Genomic DNA, 27775 nt, shown 5'->3' on the forward strand with positions numbered 1-27775 from the left:
TTTATCCTTTGATCACATCAAGTGCTTCAAACACTCTACTCCATTACACCTGCAACTAAAGGAGAATACTTGATTAGAGGAAACGTGAATAGGATTTCTGTTCACAATCTCAACAAAAGCTACTAAACAAGTTTTAATTGCACTACAAAATAAAAAAACGTGTGATCCGAAGAGATGAGCTGTACATTATGATAAACAGTAGAATGTTATGTAATAAGCATGGATTAAATAGTGAGTGCATTGAGTAGTAATACTTCGTTAAGGAGGCTCTACTGCTTTACATTGAAAACTATTAATAGTTTGAAAGTATATGCATTTCCTAATATCAAGCTACAGTTTTAAAGACAAAGGCATTTAAAGGGTGTGGTGCTTAGTGTTTATAGAATATCAATGCAGCTGAATTCAGAGAGTGTATTGGCAGCTTCTAATCTGAGCATAAATAGGGACTTTGGAAAAATAAATCTTTAGGGAAGGCTTGTCATTTTAGGACCAAATTTTAAAAGGTTAAGCTTTTAGAATTTAAATAAGGCTTTAAATTGCAAATTTTTACCAGTTCTAGTTTCTCCCTAAGAAAATTTCTATTATAAACGGATCTGCTTTTGTTTGGCTTTCCGGCAGCTTCAGCAGTTCCATCTGTTGTGTATAATATGATTTGGTTCATTGAGTGTGACTTAGGGAGAGGAACTAGAGTTGAGTCATAAAATTAAAAGACACTGAATTTTTGGGAGACCAAAAGCAGAAAAGTAATTCTTGTATGCATATTAGCTGCAAAAAGCAAAGTGATTATATAAACACCCTGTTAACTTGCCCAAGAGGGAGATCATGAAAGGATCCAGGCATCAAGAGATAGAAAACAGAAATAAATTGTTTTCATTATCCCTGATTTAAGATAGCTAAAATGCCATTTCTATATCTATTAACTTGGTACACTATTTTTATTGCTATATTTTAATGAATGGAAGGAAGTTTTTGTGAATTTCCTGAATTTCCCTTCATTTTCCCCTTAAAACTACTTTTAAAAAAATTGTGAATTCTTCTACAGCAGTTTCAGGATTACAGCTCCTGTAATTGGGAAGGGGATATTTTACTGAGCTTGAGGTGAAAGAGGGGAGTCCCAGAACTATTTTGAGGGCATTTGATAATTGTTAGCACGTGTTCACCCAAATTGTTAGATTCTTTCTGCTTGTTTGTCTTCAGATTCAACTGGTCTCTGAGCTTGGTTCCTGCAGCCAAGTCAGGGGCACCTTTACTTTCATCACAGTCCTTAGACCTCTTCTGAGCAGGTTCCATTCTAACAACATTAGTTTCATTCTTATGGTCAGGAATTACTTCTAACCCCACTGAAGGTTACAGAGCTGAAGTATAGTCATCTCTGCTTGGAAGTACAAAACATGTATTTTACTGACTTGAATGTTTATAGTGACAAAATAGAAAAGTGACTAGTCAAATCCGTTCATTGAGGAATTACTGGATCACCTAAGTAAAAATAAGATGAGGAAATACCCTTTATTTGGGCCATAAGATGAGGAAATGGATGTGATGTACAGTGATGGGAATGATGGCTAATAAGTCAGTTATAATGCTCGGCTGAGCTTTTCAGAGCACACTGAATATTGGGGGACTGTTGAAGCTTTCTGAGCAGGGCAGTGCCATGATCAGAGCGGTGCTTTGGAGGATTAGGCTGCCCCAGGACTTGGCACCAGCCCTTAATTGTAGTAAGATTCCTAGTCATTTGTTGTGGGAGTGGCAGAAAGGAGTGAAAGGCCACTTGAGAGGTTATTTTTGTTTCCTGGGGATTAGGAAATATGAAGCTGAGAGAGAATGGTGACAGTAGGAATAAAAAGAAGGGAACACATTCCTGCAAAATTGTGGACAAGGAATGGACAGGGTGTGACAACCTGACTGAATGTGAGCGTAGAAGAAGGAAAAGGCCATAGTGGTCCTGTCAGGAGAAGCAGGGCTTTATCCTGGTGACAGTCTTCAGCAGATGGTCTGGTAAAAATGTTAGATGCTAGCCTGAGTATGTGGGTTTGGGAATCATCTTCGTGTAAATGGTAGTTGACACCATGGAGTAAAGAGAAGGCAGAAGAGAAGCGGGCTGAGTGGCCCTGGCCAGTTAGCTCAGTTGGTTGGAGCATTGTCCCCAAAACGCCAAGGTTAAGGGTTCAGTTCCCAGTCCGGGCACATACGGGAAGCAACCAGTGAACGCATAACTAAGTGTAGCAATAAACGAATCTTCTCCCCCCTCCCTTTCTCTGTCTCTCTAAAATTAATCAAAAAAGAAGAAGAAAAGTACCATCCTGGGCAAAGGGTGCAGTAGTGGGTGAGGGGAGGCAGAGTAAACAGCAGTTGGGAAGGTGGGAAGAGAAGTAGAACCCAGTTTAAAGAAACTGCAGAAGAGAATTTGAAGTTGTTGAGGGGATTGATTATCTGTCAAACCCCAGTAGAAAGCTAAGGAGGATGAATACCAAGAAGAGGAGTTATTGTGCCAGTTGAAAATTCTTAGGCTTAAGTTTATGTAGGGAAATTGGGGAAAGGCACTTGACCTTAATGAATCATATTTATTGCCTTCTTAATTGGCTTAATTTCATGTTAGTAGTATGTCATTATGCTTGGAACCTTAATTCACGTATATCATTTTGTAATTACATTTTTTAAAGGTGAAAAAGAATTACAGCCAGAGGTGATGTTGATGGGGATAAAGTGACAACTTACTCAACACGTACCCTTTCCATTTTTCATAGTTGAAAATTTTTTCCTTTATTGGCCCTTTTAGTTTGAAGCAGTTTGAATAAATAACATGAAACATGCTTTCTTGAAAATGAATAGAATATGTCTCGAGCTGGCATTTTGAAAATCCATTTATTAATAATGTTAGTTCATTGGGTTTCTTGTGAATATTTTTAAAGGAATATATACACATACAGATATGTTTAGCATCTGAAAACAAGCGTATGTAAATTATCATGATTTATAGTACAATCAAAAAAAGGAAAAGGTAAATTACAGTGGAAATTTAGAAAGGAGAGAAAGATTTTCAGCTTTCTCTTTTTTCGTGGGGAAGGGGATTTGGGGAAAAGGTAGAAGAAACCCTGAGCCAGGTATAGGGTTGGGGTCATATGGGGACATTGGGCTTTTTTGTTTGGCTGCAGTGTGTGCATGTGGTGGTGGGGGAAGGTGCTTGAAAGAAAGAGGAGATGCTGGAAAGATAGTTTGGGTCCCCAACTTAGAAGATGGCAGGAGTTTGAACTTTATTTGAAGGCAGTAGGGAGCTATTAAACGTTTTTGAACAGAGGAATGACATTACTTAGCTGATGCATTAGAAAAGCTACTCTTGGCCCTGGCCGGTTGGCTCAGTGGATAGAGCATTGACCCGTCGTAAGGACCTCCTGGGTTTGATTCCTGGTCAGGGCACACAGGAGAAGTGACCATCTGCTTCTCTCCCCCTTTGTCTCTCCCTCCTCTCTCTTCTCTGCTCGCAGCCAGTGGCTACACTGGTTTCGGCATCGGCCCTAAGCGCTGAGGATAGCTCAGTTGATTGAGCATTGGCCCAGACGGGTTGTCAGGTGGATCCTGGTTTATGTTTATGCAGAAGTCTGTCTCCCCATCTCCCCATCTCTCACTTAAAACAACACTACTTAAAGGAAAAAGAAAAATGACTTCTTATTTGAAATTTTAATAAGCATGAAGCACTTATGTCATCAACAACAAAAAATGATAAAGTTAAGAAATTGTGTTCAATATACCATTTAGGTTGGGTTAGAAAGTGGATAAGTAGAGATAAGGAAACCAGTGAGAAAGGAGGTTTATGTGATGCTTACTTACTACATGAGTAAACCACAATCCTTGATGTCTGCTCTTTTCAAACAGTCATTAGTATTAACTAGTATATTATTTTATGGGCTAAGTTCTTTTTGTTGTACTTTTTTGGCTTAAGTAGAAAAGGGAACATTAAGGTCATTGGGATGTCTTACAAAAACTCAAGGAAAACAAGGTGCTGTATCTGGACCTCAGAAAGGTCTAAAAAGCTATTGGTGAGCCTCTCTTCCCTGCTCCCTCTACTCCGTTTCTCGGGGCATTCACTGGATTCTTTTTATTTTTTATTTATAAACTTTATCTCATTACTCTAAGCCAAATTGGAAAATGGCCTTCTTCAGCTCCTATATTCTAGCCACCAGCAGAGAGAGACTGAGTGACTCTTGCTCATGGTTTCAGTTCTCAGGGACAGGACTTAGATTTTATTGTGCTCAAAGATGAACTTAGTGTTACCATTTTATAGCTAGTACCAATCAACTACATGGCCGGGAAAGTATAAATGCACTGTGGGAATTTACTTCTCTAGATTGGGGGGTTAGTTAAGAGATATCATTATAAGTTAGGCAGAAATCCCAAAGGGTATTTACTATAATTATGCACTTTGAGCTCTTACTGATGTTTAATGTATTGGTTGAAAGCAGACCACAATTGAATTTAGAGAAGTAATAAGAAAATTGTGTAGAAATGTCCCCCCTGTAAAGTACAGTGTGTTTAAGTTGAACCTTAGTAAAATGGGTTACCCTTGTGGAAATGTGGGGTATATGAACTGAGAGGAGATAAGTTCTGGGGTGCTGGAAATGTGCTAGATCTTGATCTGGGTAGTGTAGTGATTACACAGGTTTTTGCATGGGTCAGAATTCATCAAGATGTACACAATCAAGATGTACAGAATTCACTTGATGTACACAAGCAGTACCTCAAACAAAAAGTCTAGGCAAATTTGATGTTTGATATATCTGCCTTGCCTTGTCATATAGATGCCCATATGTCACTGAAAATCAGTTAAGTTCCCTTTTATTTTAGATACATTTTTGATAGGTCTTCGTCTGTCACATAATTTTGAGTATTTCAGAAATCTAAATATCATGGTGACATTTTAAATACATGATATAAAAAAAAGTAATAGTTGGTTTATTTTTTTTCCTAATTTAGGAGCTGTGACTGATGAAAATTAAAGGCCATGGATGAAGATGGACTTGAATTACAACCACAAGAGCCAAACTCATTTTTTGATGCAACAGGTATAACTACTTGGGTTGTTCCACTTTCCAACTACCGTATTTGGAGTTGGTTATGAAGTGGAAAAGTTGCTAGAGTCTCACATTGATATTCACATTTCAGTATCTTGTTACCTTGTCAAGTCTACAAATGTTAAAGTGAGCACATTATTCCTCTCAAAAACTTGGCTCCATCCCAACCAACTCTCATATTCTCGTCAGTAACAGCAGCAGTATCAAAACCTCAGTGTTATCTGCAGTTACTCTCATCTGGCCCAGTTATAGCACTAAGTCCTGTTAATTCTCTTTGAAAACGTTCTGTGTTTATATCTACATAGACAGGCTCTGTCATCTCATTCCTAGTCTGCAGTAACTTTTATATTATTTTCCTTACCCGTAGTCTCTTCTATAGCCCACCAACCAGAGTATTCATCGTAAAATAACATGTAGATCCTGTCCTTTTTCTGTTTTCCGTTCCCCAGCAGGTAAAGGGGGAACCTCAGGCCCTGCACATTCTGACTCCGTCCTACTTGTACAGCCCTGTCTTTCACAGGTTGACAGGAGGCTTTTGTTTAGGCAGACAATCTTAACCTCACTCTCCAAACTGTGCAAGGAAAATTAAATTCATGAAGTTCTAAAAATAGCAAAAAGTTATTCACAATTTTAGATTGTCCATGGTTCCAATTATATAATATCATAAAACGATTACATTAGGTTTTATGATATAAGATGGATTTTTATCACACTAGCTAGCTACCCTTATAAAATATTAATCCGCTTTCCATTGGACTTAAAATCATATTGCAGTATATTAAAGAAATACAACTATATCAGGAAATTAAATATTAGTATTTAATTTTAACTTTTCTTTAATCTCTAAATCCAGTGCGTGTGTGGAAGGGGGGTACGTGTATTTTTCTTAAGAATTTGGGATAGTCTTTTGACTCAAGTTTGGAACTTTTATTTATAATTCTTCATTAGGACATGGAGTATAATTAATGTTCTTGAAAGAGAAATGAAGTTTTTTAAGGAAAAACGTAGCTTAATCCTGCCACAGGCAAGTTTAGGTCGTGGGCTAAGTGATAGATTGAAGGGCTATTTCATTTTAGCCCGGATTGTTAACACTTATGGGTTTGTTTATCTTTGAGCAAGTCACTTAATCTGCCAGGGCCTCCATTTTTATTTGTCCTGATAATAATGAAACCTCTTATAGTTTTTCAGAGTACTTCCCATACATTTCCCATTTGATCATCACAACAGTCCTGTGAGGTATGCATGGCAGATACTGTTGTCCTCATTTTACTGATGAGGAAACCGAAACTTAGAGGTTAAATGACTTGCCCAAGGTCACAAAACTAATAAGTGTCCGAACTCTGTTCTCTGTTTAGATTTTTGAACTATTGCTTTTACCACTGAATGCTTTCATCTTTATATCTGCAAAATGGAGATTACAGTGATCTACTGCTTGATGTTAATATTGAAGATATTGAGAACAAAAGAGTATTAAAGCATTTAGTAGAAGTTCTATAGACATTAAAGCAAACATACTTCTTATTTATAGATGGAATTAAAATGGATATTAATTGGCTTTAACATTTCCTACGTTTTTAAAGGTTTTTTGGGCCTTGTCGATCATTTGTGTTTGTTAAACAAGCCATGTGTCTCTGAGAGCCTGGCCAGTAATGATACACAGTCTTTGAGTTAGGCAGCTGCTTGGACTTAGCCTGGTCTGAGGCACATCCAGAAGCACTAATTGAAATGAATTGCTTTTTAGGTAAGATTTTTATGAAACTTCATTTACTTTTCTCTGGACCAGGAGCCAAGATACCAGATTTGTTTTATATTATCTTGTTTTTTGGCAAGGATATCTGATTTGGAGTCCCATTTCTGACATTTATTCAGAGTAATATTCACTGAGTATCATAATATGTACCAACTGTGTGATCTTGGAGAAGTCATTTAATCTCACTGGGCTTTAATTGATTCAACCCTCGACCTTCATTCTTAACTGCAGAGTGGACCAGAGTAGGGTTTCTTACACTTTGAGAGCGGCCTGGGGCATTGGGGCACGGGCAAGGAGGCTGGATGGAGGCAGAGTACCCTGGTGAGGTCGGGGCAGGCCCTGCTCCAACTGGTCTCACCCCCCCCCCCCCCCCCCGGCTCCAGAATAGCTGCCTTGTATTTATCTTATCTATCCACAGAGGCTCCTTAACCAGTTGCTTTCCTCTTGACCTGTGGCCTTCTGTCCCTCTTTTATTTATGCCCCAATCCTTTTCTATCCTAGATGCAGAGGACAATTTCTAAATTTCCGTAGTCATAGATGGGGGGGTATTGATGGGATATTATACTAGAACAAAGAGGGAGTGGAGAAGAGAAAAATGGAAGGAAAAGAAAAGAAATACATGGGAGAGATGGAAAGAAGGAAAAGTATGACTTGAGGAGGGACAGATGGAGCAAGATGGAAGAGAAATGAAAAAAATGAAGGAAAATGGTGCGTTTGCCACCTGAAGTTGCTTTGCTTACTAAATTTTATAATCATCCCATAAGTACCTACGTACCTATGCATATGGGTTTAATTTTAGTGAGCCTAGAATTTTACTTTCTTGAATATCTTTGTGACTATCTCAGTTGCTTGGGCTTTCTGTTTCTTGATCTATTAATTGATTTGGAATGAGTATAAAAGTTCTATTAAAATTTTTCGTTTCTGACATTCAAAAATAGATTCTCTCTTTATTTCTTTATTCAATCTGAATGTTTGAGAAAACTGAGGAGCGAGTCTGTTTTTCTGGTAGAAATTAAAATAACATTTGCATTAATTGAGGTAGTCATGCATGCCCACCTGAAATTGTAATTGTAGTCGTTTTGTGTTTTTTTTAAGGAGCTGATTCTGTACACATGGATGGTGATCAGATTGTTGTGGAAGTACAAGAAACCGTTTTTGTTTCAGATGTTGTGGATTCAGACATAACTGTGCATAATTTTGTTCCTGATGACCCAGACTCAGTTGTAATCCAAGATGTTATTGAGGATGTTGTTATAGAAGATGTTCAGTGCCCAGATATCATGGAAGCAGACGTGTCTGAAACGGTCATCATTCCGGAGCAAGTGCTGGACTCAGATGTAACTGAAGAAGTTTCTTTAGAACATTGCACAGTCCCAGATGATGTGTTAGCTGCTGATATTACTTCAGCCTCAATGTCTATACCAGAACACGTCCTGACAAGTGAATCTATACACGTGTCTGATGTTGGACACGTTGAACACGTTGTTCATGATAGTGTCGTTGAGGCAGAAATCGTCACCGATCCTCTGACAGCTGACGTAGTTTCAGAAGAAGTATTGGTAGCAGATTGTGCCTCTGAAGCAGTCATAGATGCCAATGGGATCCCTGTGGACCAGCAAGATGATGACAAGAGCAACTGTGAGGACTACCTTATGATATCCTGTAAGTCTTGGGGTGCAGTGATAGAGGTAGTTTTGGAAGGCTGTTCTTCCTGACTTTATTATAAGGGGTGAATTTTCTTGACTTCTATAAAAGTAAATTTCATAGACCTTCATTATTATTTCAGTTTGGAGCCTATAAGAGAACTCAAAATTAAGAAAAGTAAAATTGTACAGAATAAAGAGTCATTTCTCTATGAAGACGCAATAGAAAGGTATTTCTTCAGTCTAGAAAGACAAAGACGGAAAGGAATAGAACTGAACTTTGTAAAATGAAGGATATGGTTAGGCTGTTACCGGCCTTTTTTAGAATTAGGAACCCTATTGAAATGTAAAAAGGAGTTCAAATTGGAAAAAAATGTATAACCAAACTAATTATATTCTTGTATATGCATGTAGTTACTACTTATATAATACTTACATGCTTATGTAAAATACTATTTCTATAACAGATAGTAAGGAAAAAAGCTCTGGCATAGCATTGAATCATAAATGATTCCAAAACATGATTTCAAGTGTGATGGACTCGTATTAGGTTATTGAAGAAAAGTAAAGTGTTTTGGAACACACCTCTAAATGTTTAACTTAACATCTGGGAGGATAGCTGTGTTTTACACGTGTTTCTTGGTACCACTTGAATAGATAAAATCCTCAGTTGGATAGACCACAGTTTGGATCCAGGATGGAAATTCTTATGCTGTTAGAAACTAAACGTCAAACAAAAAAGACCCACTGACTATTTGCTTATATAAATTCATAGGACTATTTCTTTGTTTGAATAGCTATTCTACAGGAAATTCAGTATAACATATATTAGAGCCCAGGATTTTAGGAAATAACCTTTTAAAAGTTCTTAAGATTTTGGAAATCAGAAAATTCTTTGTGTACAAAGGAAGAGAACGCTTTCATCCAACATGTTGTCTATGGGGCCCCTACTGCATAACCATTGTCTTTGGAGAGGTTACGGTCTACTGCTGGAGAGAGAGATAGGTTGCACTGGGATGCACAGATGTGACTAAACTGCTGTGGAGACAGGATAGAGTTGCTGAACTTTGAACTCAAGGATGAATTCCAGTTTTACAAGATGATGAAGGGCACGGGTTGGGAGACATAAGCAAATGTTATAGTACATAAAAAAGGTCCTGGCCTTTGTTTATGATCGGAATTTTGCATTGTATATCTTTGTGCACTTTTCTGTTTAATCCCTTAGAAATAAGTTTCTAGAAATAGAATTGCTAGATCAAAGAGTATACACACTTACAAATCTGGTTATATTGCCTTGGTATTTTGCTTAATATAACTTCCCCCTCTGAGTTTATGAGAATGTCCATTTCCCCACTCTGACCAACACAGGGTGTTTCCTTTTTAGGTTTTGCCAGTCTCACAGGAAAAAATGTGGTACCCTGTTTTAAATTTGAATTTATTTTAGGAAGATATTCCTGATGGTAATATGGAATAAGAATAGGTGAGGGAGAAATTAGTGGCAGAAAATAGTTGAAGTGGTTCATGTATGAGATAAAGAAGATCCTAAGGACCTTCATAGTAATGTGAACGGAGAAGGGGAACTGGATTCAAGAGATATTAGGAAGTGAAATGGATGAGATTTGGTGACATTATAGGGGTATTTGAGGGAGAAAGAATTCAAGAAGGACCCCAAGGTTCTACGTTGGGAAATGGGGTGCCTGGTCATGCCACTACCTGAGAGGAGGAAATTGGAAAGCTAGGGGAAGAAAGTAAAAGGGGTGTTTGAATGTAGGAAGCTATTTTCGCGGTGCAGCACATTCACCTGCTAATATTAGAAGAATCTGTAGAGGCTGGGTGGAAAGCTAAAGATAGTGGCAAAGGGTTGAAAAGCCTTTGTATTATGGGTACAGGCCAGGGCAAGAAGCTAAGAATTTAGCAGATTGTTGAATTGCATTCAGGGGCTAGCTGAGATGGAAGGTCTTTTAGGTTTGAACATAAGACGCACTATTTAGTATTAAAATGCTATTTTTAAATGCCACTGCCAGATTTTCTTTCTTTTTTTAAGTGAGAGAGACAGGGACAAGCAGGAAGGTAGAGAGATGAGAAGCATCAACTCATGGTTGCAGCACCTTAGTTGTTCATTGGTTGCTTTCTTATATGTGCCTTGACCTGGGGGCTACAGCAGCGTGAGTGACCCCCTTGCTCAAGCCGGCAACCCCACACTTAAGCTAGTGAGCCTGCGCTCAAGCCATTGACCTCGGGGTTTCAGGCCTGGGTCCTCAGCGTCCCAGGCTGACGCTCTATCCACTGCGCCACTGCCTGGTCAGGCCATTTAGTTTTTGTATTCTAAGGCCAGTGACTTTTTTTTTAATCAGGATAAAATGGTATTCAAAACACTGTTTTCTACAATATGTAACTTTTTATAAAAGCTGAATGTTAATAAAGCATTAGATTGGTTCTTTTTTTTTTTTTAGATTGGTTAGTTCTTAACTAATGTTTATTAAACTCTTCTAGTGGCATATATATAATTTAAGTCCATTTGAATTAATACTTCACAGGAAGAGCTCAGGTACTAATGTGTGCAAAATGCTTTCAGACTCATCAGATCCATCTTCTAAGGACCCCTCAGTCAACTGACATTTCTATCAGAAGATGTAATTGTTTGGTGAAGTTTGTTGTTAATAAAGCTCTCTTTTTCAAGGGAACAATGTTTAGTATTGTTATCAAATCAATTTGTTATCAAGTCAATATGGACAATTTAAAAAAGTTTTTTTTAACTGAAGCTTTTTTTTTTTATCCCAAGAAAGATTATTTAGAGATTTGTAATATGCCTGGTAATAATAAGAATAGGTAATAGTAAACTTTTAATAAATAGTATCTGTGTGCCAGAACTATAGATATATGCATTCCTTACAACAACCCTATAGTATTGGTGTGATCAGCACTTTATTGATTGGGTAACTGAGGCCTAGTTTAAGTAACTTGTCCAAGGTTAAACTTATCTAGTTAGCATTAGGTGAAGATTTGAAATCAGATGTATTTTATTCCAAAGTGTTTACTAAAAAGAAAACAAAAAACAAAGGCAAGAAAAAAGAAAAAAAAATTTTAAAGGTAAGAAAAATTTTAGAAAAGTGTCTACTCCACTCATATTTCTTTAGTGTATGTGTGTATATTTATGTTTATATGTATGTGTGTGCAAAGTTAATATTATAAAGCAGTCGAGTTTGAGATAAATAGTGATTGTTAGTGGATGGGAGGAGTCAAATAGAATTTTAGTGATTACTAAAATTTGCAATGTTATTCAACAATGTTAGGAAATAAGTGGGGGGGGGACATAAACTTACTCATTATAGCAGAAACCACCCAGCCTCCACACCCTATTCCATTGTTTTTCTACCTAAAAATGTAATATTTTTATTCTTCCCCATGTTTATTTTTATTGTGTCTTCATTCAAAAACATTTATTAATCAGCCATGATAAGTCAAGAATGTTGCTAGCTGTTAGAAATGGTGAAAGTCTCTGGCTTTTTAAGAGTTTACAGTCTAGGAGAGGAGACAGACAGAAACAGGTAATTACAGTTGAATGTGAAAGATATATAACTGGATAGAGGAAGTATTTTGGAAGCACTAAGGGAGGAGATGGTGAGAAATTTTTGCTACACTTGAGTGAGCTAGATGCTATAAAAGCATAAACCAAAGTTCACTGGGAGGTTGGTTGAAGATACAACTAAATTTATTTCATAGCTCCTATTCATTTTCATTCCTCCTATGTTTTGAAGCAGATCTCACATATTTCATTTATAAGTATTTCTCAAAGACAGGGATTAAAAAATACCCTAATTACATCTTTAAAAAATAATTTGGAGTGAACTCAGTTTGAAGGGAGAATAAAATGTTCAGTGGGTGTCTGAGGAGGGAGGAATGGCAGAGAGGAGAGCGTATTTAAAGGCAGGGATGTGGCCCTGGCCGGTTGGCTCAGTGGTAGAGCGTCGGCCTGGCGTGCAGGAGTCCCGGGTTTGATTCCCGGCCAGGGCACACAGGAGAAGCGCCCATCTGCTTCTCCACCCCTCCCCCTCTCCTTCCTCTCTCTCTCTCTCTCTTCCCCTCCCGCAGCCAAGGCTCCATTGGAGCAAAGTTTGCCCTGGCGCCGAGGATGGCTCTATGGCCTTTGCCTCAGGTGCTAGAATGGCTCTGGTTGCAACAGAGCAACGCCCCAGAGGGGCAGAGCATCGCCCCCTGGTGGGCATGCCGGGTGGATCCCGGTCAGGCGCATGCGGGAGTCTGTCTGACTTGCCTCCCCATTTCCAACTTCAGAAAAATACAAAAAAATAAAAATAAATAAAGGCAGGGATGTGAAAGGTCTCGAGTGTTCAGAGACTTTTTCTTTGGGGTACAAATAATGTCTGAGGAGAATGGAGGAAATGAGGAAGAAGTAAGAGTAGCAAAATACGGCACAAATCATAAATACCCTTGAATACACTAAGAAGCCTGCTTTATATTTCTGATGTGGGCAGCTGTTAGTATTGTAAGCAGATTGATAATAACATGGTTCGGTTTATAGTTTAGAAAGGTAATCTTAGTGGCAATATTGAGAGCAGACAAGGAAAGAGTAAAATCAGTAACAAGAAATACACTATGGGAGGTTGCAGTCCAGGTAAGAAACACGATACTTTGAAGTAAGGCTCTATCAGTAGAGTTTGGCAGAAACTGCTTCATGACATATTTAGGAAGTAGAATTTGGATTAAGTTTAGGGTGAAGTGGGGGTGGGTTCGAAGCTCCCTCCCTGGTTTCTGGCTGTGTATCTGGGCAGATGGCAAACCCATTACTAGAGGAGGAACACATTTAGACATGCTGGAGATCTGTCTGCAGGATGGCTGCAGGCAGCTGCCGGCTGTCCAGCGACAGAGTGAATGGCACCCCTGCAGGTGTGGAGTGCCTTGGCCTTCTAGTTTAGGTGTCTGACCAGTTGGTCTGATGCAGCTCCTCATTAAGCACAACTGTGGTCATAGTAGACTTCCAGTAACAAGTAGTTCAGGAATGAATGTGCAAATAAGTCCAAACTCCTGTTTACTGCATGAACTCTGAGGATCAATATAGTCAAATGGTTTAGAATCTAATGATTTCTAGGGGCTGTTAGCACAGGAGACATGGTAAAACATTTGTGTATTCCTTTGTTCTACAGGCTGATGGTTGTATATGCCATACCATTATTTTTATATATGCACACTTCAACTTCATTTTGTATCTTAAGCCATTTGGTAAATCACAGTAAAATTTTAGAATTTTAAAAATACCCGTCTACATAGGAATATTTCTGAAATGTGAGAAAAGTCTTAATTTAGTGAACTAACACTGTTTTAGAGAAGATATGTTAAACAAGCTTTAAGCTTGTTCTGATAAAATTCAAAAGGTTTCTGTTAATCCATCTAAAGTTATTGTGTCTTTAGGCACTCAGATTTATTTAGAAATCAATACTGAAAGAGTTTCAGTTAAATGTTTAATCTAGATGTCAGATTTATACCAAGAATAAAGTGCTCAAATAAGGCAAAGTGTGTAGCTCTCTTCTCTCCTCACCATAAAAAAAAAAAGATTGGGTAAAAGGTCTCTGTCTGTATCTTGAAAGCAGCTGGCACTTCAGATTGGCCTTGACTCATTTACTGTTGAGCTGCTTGAGACCTAGACAAACTCATCCAACAGCTTGCCCTTTGAACAGATCTGTGATTACTTTGTGGGATAATGGGGGTTGGGAAGGGAGGAGAGAAGGGAGGAGAGAACAGTCTCACAGTACCTTAAAGCAGCAAATGGTGTCTGGAAGCACTCCTTACAGCTTGGAGTCAGCCAGCTTTCCATTTGGGTGCCAGCCCTGCTGCTGCTGCTCACTATTGTGGGCTATAGGAATTTGAGCAAGTTCCTGACTCCTTTTGGTCTTAGTTTCCTTATTTGTGAAATGGCAGCGATAATACCTGGCCCATAGGATGCTTACAAGAATTAGAGATGACATATACCAGGCGTCTAGCACAGAGCATGCCTGTTAGTAACTGCTAGTTGTCATTAGCATCTATCAGTGGCATCAGTTGGGCTAGCAAAACTAATTGCACTAGCTTCACTTAAGACCTTCCTGTTGTCCCATTAGGGAATTCTAGGTAAAGGCAGGCACAGGGTGGGACTGTCATAGTCCTTCCTTTTCCTCCTGAATTTGTAGAATTAAGAAATAAGTTTTTGGAGAACGAGCTGTAGTTAACTATGTTTTAGACTAATTCAGTGCAGTTTGGCAAATATTTTTCATTAATTGTATCTCAACACCATGCTGGAGATCACTGTAACTTATTAGGGACAGGCACTTAAATGGCTCTGAGCCTTTAATTCCCTGTCTACAGAATGAGGCTAACTCCGTTAACCTTTGGACCTCTCTAGGAAAGTTTCAGGAATTAAACGAGATCAGATTGGAACCAAATCTTTGAAATCTTTTATAGGCTATATAGTAAAAATAAGATGAAATGTTAACCCCTGAGAGAGGGTTCTTGAAGAGCAACGTAAGAGAGAGGAGTCTAAAAGTAAACTTTAAAATGTATTTATGTACTAGCACATTTGTTGCCTTGGCAGAATGCTTCTACAAGCTACTTGGTCTTTTAGGTTCCCCGATATCACATCTGTAAAGTGGAGCTATCAAACACTTCAGTTGTGAGGTTATTATTGATTTCATGATAAAATATAGGGAAGCCACTTCCCACTGTCAGGGATATAACAGAGCTCAGCTATCTTTTAAGAGGAACTACCTATCCATACTATCTTCACTATTAAGTAGCCACTCGCCCACACAGGAACCCTTAGAATGGTGAATAATGTCAAGTTTTTATTCTGTAGTTTTTCTTTTGATTGGATTTTGGGTTTAGAGGTTTAAAAAAAGTTGAAGTGACTAGGTAGTAAGACTGTTGGTCTTGTGAGAGGAAGAACAGGCCAAATTCCAGAAGAAGGGAACAGCAAGTAACTAGAAAAATACTTATAATGGAAGAAATTTTTCTGAAAAAGAGATAGAATCTTTCTTGTTTCAAGAAATTGACAGCCCTGGCCAGGTTGGTCAGTGGATAAAGCGTCAACATGGCATGCCAGAGGCTTTGGGTTTGACACTGGGTCAGGGCATGAACAAAAGTCAGTGAGTACACAACTGAGTAGAACAATTAAAACTGTGTGAGTTGATGCTTTCTCTCTCTCGTCCTCTCTTTCTCTTCCTCACCCCACACCCCCTTCCTTTCTCACTCTCTCACAAATCAGTGGAAAAAAGAAAAATTGATAATGATAAAACCAAGTCATAATCATAGTGATGTTTAGTGAACTTTAAAATATATCGATATTCATACAAATTCAGTGCTAGAAGACAGTGGAACAGTGTTTACAAAATTCAGAGAAAATGTAGCCTAAGAATTTTATACTCAACCAAAATTTCATGGATTGACATTTTTAAGTAGGAACTCAGGGACTGGAGCGTCCATTAGCCCTTTTTGATAATGAAATCAGCAAACCATAGGATCAATTAATAAAAAGTCTAGAATGGAGAAATTGTCACAAAAGGATTTGTAGTGAGTGCTGAATCTAGTTAATATGAAACTAAAATATTTGGGAAGGGGAGGTGTGTAAATGTGTCAATTGCAATATCTTTCATAGGATGAAAATAGATACTGGCTTTAAAATTGATTCATATATTATAAGCAAAATATGACAGTGTTTTTATATTGTCTTTTGAGGGTTAAGAACTAATAACGATTAAACATTTACTTCAAGATCAGTATTTATATATTTAGCAAAAGAATGTTATGTGCTTACTCTATGTCAGGCAGTATTGTAGGCACTTGGGAAAAACACCAGTGAACAAAACAGATGACAGTGCCTTGCCCTCGTGGAGATGATATTGTTGCAGCTGTATGCAGACATAAATAGGTGACATAGTACAAGTGATATGTGCTTGGGGAGAAAAAGGAATATAAAAAGGGTTTTGGGTTGCAAATGTGGTCAGGGTTTTTGCTGAGATGACATTTGAATAGAGACTGAATTGTGAGATGTCTGATAGACATCAAAGACGTACAAATCTGAATTTGGAAAACAAGACTACAGTGGAGATGCAGAATTGGGAGTTGTTGGCATATGGGGTAAAATGTAAACTCGAAGACAGAATGAGATCACCATAAGAGTAATTGTAGATAAACCAAGACCAAGGACTAAGCAAGCCCTGGGATTTACAACATTAATAGGCTCCTGCAAAGACCGAAGAGATGTGGCCAGTGAGGGAGGAGAAAATCAGGAGCCTTGATCCTGGCAGCCCAGTGGGGAAAGGGAATCACAGAGAGAATGCTGCTAGGACGAGTCTGATGAGAATGAATGACCTTGATGAACAGTTTGGGGAAGCCATGGGTCTGAATGAAGTGAGTTTAGAGGATATGGAATTATAAGAATTGGAGAAAGGAGGTGGCAGAGAAATGGAATCAAGAGTTTTTTGTTTTGTTTTGTTTTAAAGATATTATTTATTGATTTTAGAGAGAGAGAAAGGGGGGGGGGATGAAAGCATCAACTCGTAGTAGTTGCTTCTTTGCAAGTGACTTGAGCAGGCAAGCCTGGGGTTCTGAACAGGCAGCCTCAGCGTTCCAGGTTGATGCTTTATCCCCTGCGCCACCACCAGCCAGGATTATTTTTTCTTTAATGTTTATTTATTGACTCAAGAGAAAGAGGAAAGGAGAGTGAGAGAAAGACAGGAACATCGATCTGTTCCTGTCTGTGCCCTGACTGGGAGCAAACTGGCAACGTCTGCGCTTCGGGACACTACTCCACCCAACCGAGCTACCCGAGCTGTATTGGCCAGGGCGAAGAGTTTTTGTTTTGAAGGTGGGGAAAGAAGAGCTTGTATGCTAAAGACAGGGATCCAGTGGAGGGGTAGGGGTAGAGGAAGTACAGAGGAGGCTTAAGCTAGCAGTGCAGATGGTTTGGCCATGGTTACAGGCCCCTTTAGTTGTTGGTCGGTGGGTTGATCTTCTCTTCTGATTGTTTCACTTTTCAGTGAAATAGGGTTATCAGCAGAGACTGAAGATGGGGAGGTGACAGTAAAGAGTTGAGAGAGGAGAATGGGAAAGATGGGAAAGGGGGAAAATAGCAGAAAAGGTCCACGGCAGGTTCAGGGTCAAATTTAAAGTGAGACCCATCAGCAGGGGCATGTGTGCATTTCCAACCAGATTTAGCTGCACAGGTGCTGGTGCAGAGGCAGAGAGGAAAATTGCATTTAGCCAGTTTGTGTTCAGCCAAGCCAGGATGATGAAATGAAAAGAGAGGTGAGGCAAGGGAGTGGAGAACCAGGGAATGGTATTGACCGCAGAATTAAAATTCGAGTAAATTCTTTTTTTTTTGTATTTTTCTGAAGCTGGAAACAGGGAGAGATAGTCAGACAGACTCCCGCATGCACCCAACTGGGATCCACCCGGCACGCCCACCAGGGGGGGCGACGCTCTGCCCCTCCGAGGCGTCGCTCTGCCTCGACCAGAGCCACTCTAGCGCCTGGGGCAGAGGCCAAGGAGCCATCCCCAGCGCCCGGGCCATCTTTGCTCCAATGGAGCCTTGCTGCGGGAGGGGAAGAGAGAGACAGAGAGGAAGGAGAGGGGGAGGGGTGGGGAAGCAAATGGGCGCTTCTCCTGTGTGCCCTGGCCGGGAATCGAACCCGGGACTTCTGCACGCCAGGCCGATGCTCTACCGCTGAGCCAACCGGCCAGGGCCGAGTAAATTCTAATGTAATACACCCTGGCCAGATAACACAGTTGGTTAGAGCATTGTCCTGAAGCACAGAGGTTGCCGGTTCGATCCCCAGTCAGGGCACATACAGGACCAAATCAATGTTCCTTTCTCTCTCTCTCTCACTCTTCCTCTTTTGAAAATCAATTTTTTAAAAAATTCTAATGTAATATGACACTCCCAGGATTTTCTCAGTCCAACTCTTGGCCTCACACTGCAGGTTTTCACTGTGTGATCTCAAAGCGTGGTTAACATGGAGCTAATAGCTCCCAAATCTGTGTGTCAGACTTCAGCTTTCAGACTGGAATATCCAGCATCTGGCTTCGAATCTCAGCCATTCACTGAATCATTGATTCAGCACTATTCTGAGCATCTACTATCACCAGACTCTCTAAAAGACTGAATAATGAAAATACAGGTTCTGCTCTATTGGTAGAAAAGATAGAAGGAAAAACCCAGATGGTGACAATACAGTGACTTGGGCACTCACAGAAACAATCAATAGGTGCTGAGAGCACAGAGAGATGGGACTGGCACCAGCTCGGAGAGCTTTTAGAGATGTTACCCCTCAGACCTTAATTAATTTATACAGGAAGAGAGAGTCTTTTCCTCATTTATCTTAACATTTCTTCCCCCCAGTCAGTCAGTCACCTAAATCAGAATTTCATAGTTATCTTTGACTCCTTTGTCATGTTAAATTTTCAGTTGGGCATGAAGTCCTGCTATTTTAGTCCTAGGATAGGCCTCAAGTCTAGCTCTGTTCCCCGTCTGTGCTGCCTCTGTCCCGATCTGAGGCCTCAGCATCTGTCGCCTACATTATTGATTAGAATAGATTCACAAGATGTCCCTGTTTCATTTCTTAACCCCTTTGGATCCACCTTTCTCAAGGTTAGCATGGTATAGCAAAAATGGCGATCTCACCTTGTCACTGCTTGGCTTAAAAGTGTCCCATTGCCTATAGCAGAGGTTCTCAAGACTGCTCAGTGTCCCTAGGGAAGGCTACCTCTGAATCGTGTCTATGTATCAGGCCCTACCCCTGCAGAGTCTGAGTCTGTAGAATGCTGGCAGCTGGCCTGTGTTTTTAAGTTCCCTAAGAGGTTTTTGACACCTGACCAACTTGAGAAACCTCCAGCCTGCCAGGATCAAGTCTGAGCTGCTCTGCCTGGTTACACAGGGCCATCCATGACCGAGCTTTGGCTCAGCTATTGGCCACATTTCCCATCATGCCCTGCGTGTCTACTTGTCTGGGTAAAATTACTCAATTTTATGTGAATCAAGGTAAAGATTGTATTCGTGAAAAAGACTTTTGAAAATGGTAATGTTTAAATACCTACTAATATTACTGTAATGTGTTTTCTGCCTTTTTAGTGGATGACGCTAGCAAAATAGAACACGATGGTTCCTCTGGAATGACCTTGGATGCAGAGACAGAAATCGATCCTTGTAAGGTGGATGGCAGTTGCCCTGAAGTCATCAAGGTGTACATTTTTAAAGCCGACCCTGGAGAGGATGACTTAGGTAAGAGGACATCTTCAGCATATTACACACCCTGATCACTTCCCGGTGGGGTAGGTTGGGAACATTTGAACCTTCTCTGAAGGTAACTTTTAAGCGAGGCTTCCAGTGTAGCGGTAGTAAAGTAAGTAAAATGTGATGAGTGAAAGAGGTGGAAATGAAGTTTTCACATAAATTGTTGGAGCTGTCATCTTCCCTGATAGGTGGCACCGTAGACATTGTGGAGAGTGAGCCTGAGAATGATCATGGAGTCGAACTACTTGATCAGAATAGCAGTATTCGTGTGCCAAGGGAAAAGATGGTTTATATGACTGTCAATGACTCTCAGCAAGAAGATGAAGATTTAAGTAAGTAGGTGGCATTTTTGTGGGAGAAAATTTTATGTTCCTGTAGTTTTTTTTATTTTTTTTAATATGGCCAGTGTTTAAAGGAAACAAATAGCATTATTGTAGAGATTCTTATACTGCCACATTCCAAGGGAAACATCAGTGACTCACCATGTGTTTAAAATGTTGCTTTAAAAATGAATTATGGTGACAACCAAGAAACGAATGATTCATTCAAATACTTGACTGCTGACTATGTGAAAGCAAGGTTCTAGGTTTATAACATTTGAACCTTCTTTCTACTTGTCTCTTAATTGAATTCATTTCAAATGATAGTATCTTTCCTGTGATCTCTGTAAACCTGGTCACAAAAGTTTATATAATTTTCTACCTAGATGTGGCTGAAATTGCTGATGAAGTTTATATGGAGGTGATTGTAGGAGAAGAGGATGCGGCAGCGGCGGCAGCGGCGGCTGCCGCACATGAACAGCAAATCGATGACAATGAAATCAAAACCTTCATGCCAATAGCGTGGGCAGCAGCTTACGGTAAGTGGCTTTGCAGCTCTTAGGATAGAGGTGGTTCTTGAATGTGAATCCATGATTGAAAAATGGTTTCTGTGGTCTTAGGTTTCAGAAGTTCGAAATGCCAAGTACCCTGTAAGGGTTATTGGATTTGAACAGGAGTAGAAAAGAATATGAAATCTGCTTTTTGTCTTTATTTTTAACAGGATTTTCCTTCATGTGTATAGCACATAGAAGGAAGTATTGCAAGAAGTACACAGGCTTTCAAACTGAAATTCTTTATCTTGATTATATCCGGCCCGTGCCTTTTCAATGTTGGAGACAACAGGGGAGTCCATGGGACAAAATGCTGGCGTGTTATTAGACTTGGCAGCGTGGCCATTTGTTCCGGTCTTGCTCTAATAAATGTGGTCATGAAACCCATTACCTAGAATGGGGAGTTTCTGTCATTCATGAGTATCATGGCTTACTTTTTGTTGTTGTAGTTAATAAAGAATCCCTAATTCTTTATAATTTATAATACAGTATGATTTTGTTTTTTAATGCGCATTGTTAGGTAATAATTCTGATGGAATTGAAAACCGGAATGGCACTGCAAGTGCCCTCTTGCACATAGATGAGTCTGCTGGGCTCGGCAGGCTGGCTAAACAAAAACCAAAGAAAAGGAGAAGACCTGATTCCAGGCAGTACCAAACAGGTGAGGGCACACGAGTTCCACAGCGCAGCGTGCTGCGAGCTCTCAGACGAAACTAGTATGTATCCACAGGTGTTGTGATGGCATTGTAGCTGCTAGACCACGTGTAGCTTGGTGTATTGAAGTTAAAAAATACAATTTTAAGAATTCAGTGATATTCATGAATGATTTTCTTGGATAAAAAGAAACAGGGAATGGATCAAACACAGATGAGAAATTTCAAAACTCGGGTGGTTTTTATGTGGACATGAAAAGAAATCCCTCAAATATGTTACAAGTATTAACTCTTTTTTGAACTAATATATTTAAAGAATCTGATTATGTCAGTGGAAAGGAGGCATAATTTATAGAGCAGCAGGACAGGTACTTGGTTCATGTGACATTCCTGTCTATTCTATGCCTACTTGCATATCAAAAATTTTATAGTCTATTTAAGCTTTACTGTAAATTGACATAAATTACGTTTTTTTAAGAATAACTCAAGCAGAACTTGTGATTATGGAACTATTTTTAAGAATAATTTCCCACTGATACCTAAATTGATAATAGCTTTTATCACTAGTTGATAGACGTTACATATTTATTCATTTATTTTTTTTAAACTAGAGGGAGTTAGGCTGGTGTAGTCACACTGAACGAAGTCCAGACCAGGTCCCTCTTTATGACAAGGTTGCTATTTCTCTATGTTGAAAAATGGTAAAAGGAACATTAAGCCCCAAATAGCTTAACTTAGGAATACTTCCCCGAGCTTCAGAGCACACCCTTTAAATTCTTGAAGAAACCAAAGCAGAACTTGGTTTGATCACTCAGGCACCTTTCTTTTTCTTCCTTAGCAATAATAATTGGCCCTGATGGACATCCCTTGACTGTCTATCCTTGCATGATTTGTGGGAAAAAGTTTAAGTCAAGAGGTTTTCTGAAAAGGCACATGAAAAATCATCCTGAACACCTTGCCAAGAAGAAGTACCGCTGTACCGACTGTGACTACACCACCAACAAGAAGCTAAGTTTACACAACCACCTGGAGAGCCACAAGCTGACCAGCAAGGCAGAGAAGGCCATCGAGTGCGATGAATGTGGGAAGCATTTCTCTCATGCTGGGGCTTTGTTCACTCACAAAATGGTGCATAAGGAAAAAGGAGCCAACAAAATGTACAAGTGTAAATTTTGTGAATATGAAACAGCCGAACAAGGGTTACTGAATCGTCACCTTCTGGCAGTCCACAGCAAGAACTTTCCTCATATTTGCGTGGAGTGCGGTAAAGGTTTCCGTCACCCTTCAGAGCTCAAAAAGCACATGCGAATCCACACCGGGGAGAAGCCGTACCAGTGTCAGTACTGCGAGTATCGCTCTGCAGACTCTTCCAACTTGAAAACGCATGTGAAAACCAAGCATAGTAAAGAGATGCCATTCAAGTGTGACATCTGTCTTCTGACTTTCTCAGATACCAAAGAGGTGCAGCAACATGCTCTTATCCACCAAGAAAGCAAAACACACCAGTGTTTGCATTGTGACCACAAGAGTTCGAACTCAAGTGATTTGAAACGACACATAATTTCAGTTCACACGAAGGACTACCCCCATAAGTGTGACATGTGTGATAAAGGCTTCCACAGGCCTTCAGAACTCAAGAAACACGTGGCTGCCCACAAGGGTAAAAAAATGCACCAGTGTAGACATTGTGACTTTAAGATTGCAGATCCATTTGTTCTAAGTCGCCACATTCTCTCGGTTCACACGAAAGATCTTCCGTTTAGATGTAAGAGATGTAGAAAGGGATTTAGGCAACAGAATGAGCTTAAAAAGCATATGAAGACACACAGTGGCAGGAAAGTATATCAGTGTGAGTACTGCGAGTATAGCACTACAGATGCCTCAGGCTTTAAACGGCATGTTATTTCCATTCATACGAAGGACTACCCTCACCGTTGTGAGTACTGCAAGAAAGGGTTCCGAAGACCTTCAGAAAAGAACCAGCACATAATGCGGCATCATAAGGAAGTGGGCCTGCCCTAACAGTACTTCTGCAGACATTTGTGGAGATGTTGGCCTTGAAGCAGAGAATTCATTTTAAAGCCAATCATTCTCTTTCGCATACAATACTGTATATTGATTTACGCTGTGTAAAAATAGAATATTGCTTCTAGTTGACCTTTTTTTTTTTTTAATTTTTTTTACATTTTGTTTAATAGTGTGTTCTGAATTCTATTCAGTTTGTTTAATCAATGGGGAAAAGCAGCAACAAGCAGGTTTCTTTTAATGAAGTAAACCTTGCTTGTAGACTGAATTTTTCTACCTTATTAGTTTTGTATTTATTTAAATATTTACCTTGCTTACCTTGATGGTACTCTTCTAAGACCATTTAACTTAAAGTTAGGGGAACTTTAGATTGAGTCAACATGATTACTTTCAGATTAACTCTTTCCCCCCATAAATTTCTCACAATAAAATTGCCAGAGACATCTGCTAACATAAATGGGAGATTTACCAGTCAGGTCTAATTACGCTAACATGGAAGTTATTTACTTGTCTTGCTTCATCTTTTCAGACCACGTGACAGTGAAAGTTTCCATTGGAGCTTTTGCATCCCTGGCGTCGCTGAGTAAAGCACAGTGGCTGGGTTTGTGTTGGCTTTTCATTGTGTTTAGCGGACAAAATAGACTTTTGGGGGACTTTCTTTGGAGTAATTTCATCTTTTGTCAGCATAGCAAAGTTGAAAACTTTATTGAAAAATTTTGCTTGATCCTGTTGTATTTTGATTATTCTGTCTGTGCTGCTTTGTCTTGGAATGGTTGTGTGCTAAAAATGAGACTTACTGAGGACTGCATTTTGGAATTTCCTAGAGGTAATTTGTGGCTCATAGGATCTTTCGCAACTTTATATATGTAAATGTACCCTGAATTATATATATGCACATATATATATAAAACACGTATCTGTGTGTATCGCTTATTTTACATATTTATACACACAACTCCAAGTAGTAGTTGTTTAAAATCTATAATGAAAAGTATTAAATTTACAATAACATGAAAGATGCAGGGATGTATGAGAGCATTTTGTAAGTCATGCTCTTCAGAGAGACTACTCAGGTGAAGAATTAGAAGGAAAATAAGGACACTAGTATTTTTGAAGAGTAAAGGTATTTTCTTTTAAATATCTTTGGTAATTGAAAAAAAGAAGTTAAGATGTTTCTAGATAGAATGTTTTCATACAACTTCAGCTCCATGCCTTTATATTTTTCTGAAAAGCTAATGAGTATCCAGACAGACCTTCCTCGGTTCTCTCTGAGAGGCCCTGAGGGGCCAGTGTGTCACCAAGCCAGGGAGACCAGGAAGCTGCGGCTCCTGTACCAGAGATCGGGTGCTAGTTAGGATTACACTTGGCAAGCTCAGCCTGCTCCTGTTACTTCTTAGTTAGAGTTAGGAAACGTTTGAAAACTTGAACGTTCAAGTTGGCTTTGATTAGAACAGAAGATAAAGGTATGTTTTAAGTGCATGAAGAAAATCTGAGGCCTTATTTGGAACATCGAGTCTTTCACTGTTTTTGTTTTTCTTTGAGAGTTGACTTTTTACAAACAAGTCATAAATTCATAAGATGGGTTCAGTTCATTGGAGTTTGAGTGCTAAGAAGAATTTTGGAGAACAGAAGGCGGTGTTTGGGGTCCTTAAATTGGCTGTCAGCACATGAGTACCTGGCATGTGGTGGGAAATTGAGGACTCTTCTTCCCACTTGCTAGCTGCCTTGCCACTTCATTATGGTGCTCTATTCTCTTTGTGCTTCTAGGTTTTTACCGTTCATCTTTCTTCTTGTTATTGAGATCTGTACTCAGAGTTTATAGGGTTAGAAATCTGGATACTGGGTGTTTGGTAAGCCTTTGAAGTGCTGGACTGTTAGAGTCCAGTTCTCAGATGAAATACTTTAAGCTGGTATGAACTCCAACCTGAATGCCAGTCAAAACCACGGCACGGGCCTGTTCCAGTGGGAATGCCTGTGCCCTCTTGGCCTCCATAACGTGCTTCCTAAAAAAAAAAGTAACTTAAAATTGTGTGATTCATTGCCCTGTAGTACTATTCTTAAAAGCTCTGTCTGTTTTTTTGTGAGAACCTTTCAAATCTCCCTTATTCCCTCTCCCCAGAGGTAATGTAAAACACTTTAAGGAAAGTAGAACTTTATTAATTTTAAAACATCCTATAAAATTAATACAGAAATTATAAATAATTGGTCATCCAACTATATTTTTTTAAATAAACTGAAAGATAAAGAACACAACATTTTACACACTTTATATTTCTCTTACATAGTCTGGAATCATACACAGTTCTTTTCTTTTTAAAGCACAATATTGAAACCTTTAAAAGGTATTTAAGGGTTTGGTCAAGTGAATATGATAAAATGTATTTGTCTGTATAAAGAGAAAATGAAATTGTAGTCACTGTTATGTACTGACATTAGTTACAACCTAGTTTTAATTCTTAAAACAATTTTGATTAGCAAAGCTAAAAAAATTGATGTTTCAGTTAAATGTTTTAAAGAGGTACAGATTTTTACAAGGACATAATATAAGTTATTGTTCTGTAGAAATATCCTATTAAATATTGTATGTCCCTCCCTCTGTATACTTTGTAAAAAAAAGTAAAATGCATAAAAAGAAAATCATATAGGGATGTGTGACATTATTGTAATTGTGTACTTGAGAATAACGTGCAAAAATAAAAATCAGAATATTTTCCTGTTAATGAATGTTTAGTCTATTTCATACCAGTACTAAGTTAATGCTTTTTCTTAAGAAAAATATGTACAGTTTTTGTAAACCTAATAAACATCAAAAGCAGTGGATTATTTTCATTTCCCCATTTCTTAATTCCTTTTATGCAGCAATGAAATTCAAAATGCTTGATTGCTTTGAATTTTGTGACTTGAATGCAAATACTGATAATATTTCAGTCCTAGGAATTCACAAGTAATATTTCAGAGAAGTTAAGTGATTGGTGAGTCCTTTGATGAGCATGTTCTTGAAATTTCTTGTTTTTCTTTTATCTTCATAAAGGATTTGTTTTATTAGCATTTCCAGTTTTCCTGAGATAAATTTCCCTTGCATAAAGTAGTTTTTGAGAGCACTTAAAGTTCATTTCAGTATTAATCCATAGCAAATTGAATTGGTGGGTCTCGTCCCCGCCTCCGCAGCAGGAGCCCTGCCTAGTTACCCCTTTGTGCCCAGTTCAGAGCACTCTAGTAGACACTGACATACTAGTCATAGTGAAAATTGGAAGTTAGGTAAAAGGTACCAGGAGTCAAAAGAGAACGAGATAGATTTGAGTCACTGATTTTCAAAGATGAGATCCTGTTTATCTTCAACTATGTAGGAATAAGTGTTTGCCTAATAGTTGAAACAGTAGATCAAAACTTGAGGTAAATGGTCAAGGGAACGTGATGAATGTCACTGTCCAGAGCCATAAATCAGACAAAAATCATAGCATGCCAAGAAACTCAGTTGTAATAGAATGCCTGACAGATGACATCATACTGGTCTGTGAGCTCAGGCTGTCCGGTCACGCATTGCTCTGTTCTCTGGGAATCTTGATAGTAACAATTTCATTTACTTCCCACAAATTCTAGGATTCATGTAAAGAAAAGCATGACCAGTCCAAATCTTAAAGGGGTGCTGTTTCAGAGCAGTGGTTTTTAAGTGCTGTCCAACTTTCGGCCTCACCCCAGACTCGCTGAGTCGGGAAACTGGATGCAGGATCCTGTGATCTTGTGACTTAACAAGCCCTCCCAGTGATTCTGATGCATGCTCGAGTTTAGGAAACACCGTTTTAGAGCACTTGAGAAACACAATACACACAAAAGCCAGAAATAAGCAGTTGAAGGTGAAATGGGACTCCCAATTTATACCTTGGGTTTACCCCTTTTCAAGTGTGAGCCTGCCAGTCAGCAAACCCTTCAGCACACATACATGTAAATAGCCTAGGCTTCATTAGTCTCGTACGACCTCCCGAAGTTACACTCCTGGAAGGCGAACCGGACTCAGGAAGATTCAGCAAGTAAAAGAGAAGGGCTGGAAAGTGTGTGTGTTTAATTGGCTCAATGTTACTTAAGTAATTCATATCTGAAAACCCGTTTTGCCACAATCTGTAGCTGTTTAGATAAGGTCAAATTAAGTTTGCCCTTTTGGGTCTTGTTTTGTCTTTTGTGTATATATTGTTTGCCTTTTTTCATAAAATAATTCTTGGATTTGTTATATATTGTTCCTGTTATTTTTGACATCTGCTATTGTTGTAAATAAATTCCTATTTTGTTTTAAGTTACCCTAGTGGAGTGTTGGCTGTAGACAAGGCATGCACATGTGCGCACACAGAAACGAGGAAACTTAAATCACACGGTTAATAAATTCCCAACACGGTGTAAGCTGGAAGTGATGTGACCCCATCTAGTTCAGTGCTTGTAGCAGCAATGGAAATATCACTGTTGTGTATAGGTATAATATCTGCACCTGCTCAGACTC

The 27775-nt window shown here is 39.1% G+C and overlaps 1 protein-coding gene across 9 annotated transcripts in view; it reads left to right on the forward strand.

The window, feature by feature from the left end:
- The window catches only part of ZFX (zinc finger protein X-linked), an 82404-nt gene extending 54830 nt beyond the window's left edge, over positions 1 to 27574 (forward strand). For all 9 annotated transcript variants that reach the window (XM_066357620.1, XM_066357617.1, XM_066357614.1 and 6 more), the window contains 7 exons: positions 4969 to 5057; positions 7912 to 8478; positions 19576 to 19725; positions 19926 to 20069; positions 20444 to 20596; positions 21129 to 21269; positions 22100 to 27574. In XM_066357620.1, coding sequence (XP_066213717.1) covers positions 4997 to 5057; positions 7912 to 8478; positions 19576 to 19725; positions 19926 to 20069; positions 20444 to 20596; positions 21129 to 21269; positions 22100 to 23283 — 2400 coding nt within the window. In that variant the 5' untranslated portion in view covers positions 4969 to 4996 and the 3' untranslated portion in view covers positions 23284 to 27574. The remainder of the gene's footprint in view (positions 1 to 4968; positions 5058 to 7911; positions 8479 to 19575; positions 19726 to 19925; positions 20070 to 20443; positions 20597 to 21128; positions 21270 to 22099) is intronic.
- Positions 27575 to 27775: the final 201 nt, after the last annotated feature.

The sequence above is a fragment of the Saccopteryx leptura genome, chromosome X (genome assembly GCF_036850995.1).
Source record: "Saccopteryx leptura isolate mSacLep1 chromosome X, mSacLep1_pri_phased_curated, whole genome shotgun sequence".
Taxonomy (NCBI): Eukaryota; Metazoa; Chordata; class Mammalia; order Chiroptera; family Emballonuridae; genus Saccopteryx; species Saccopteryx leptura.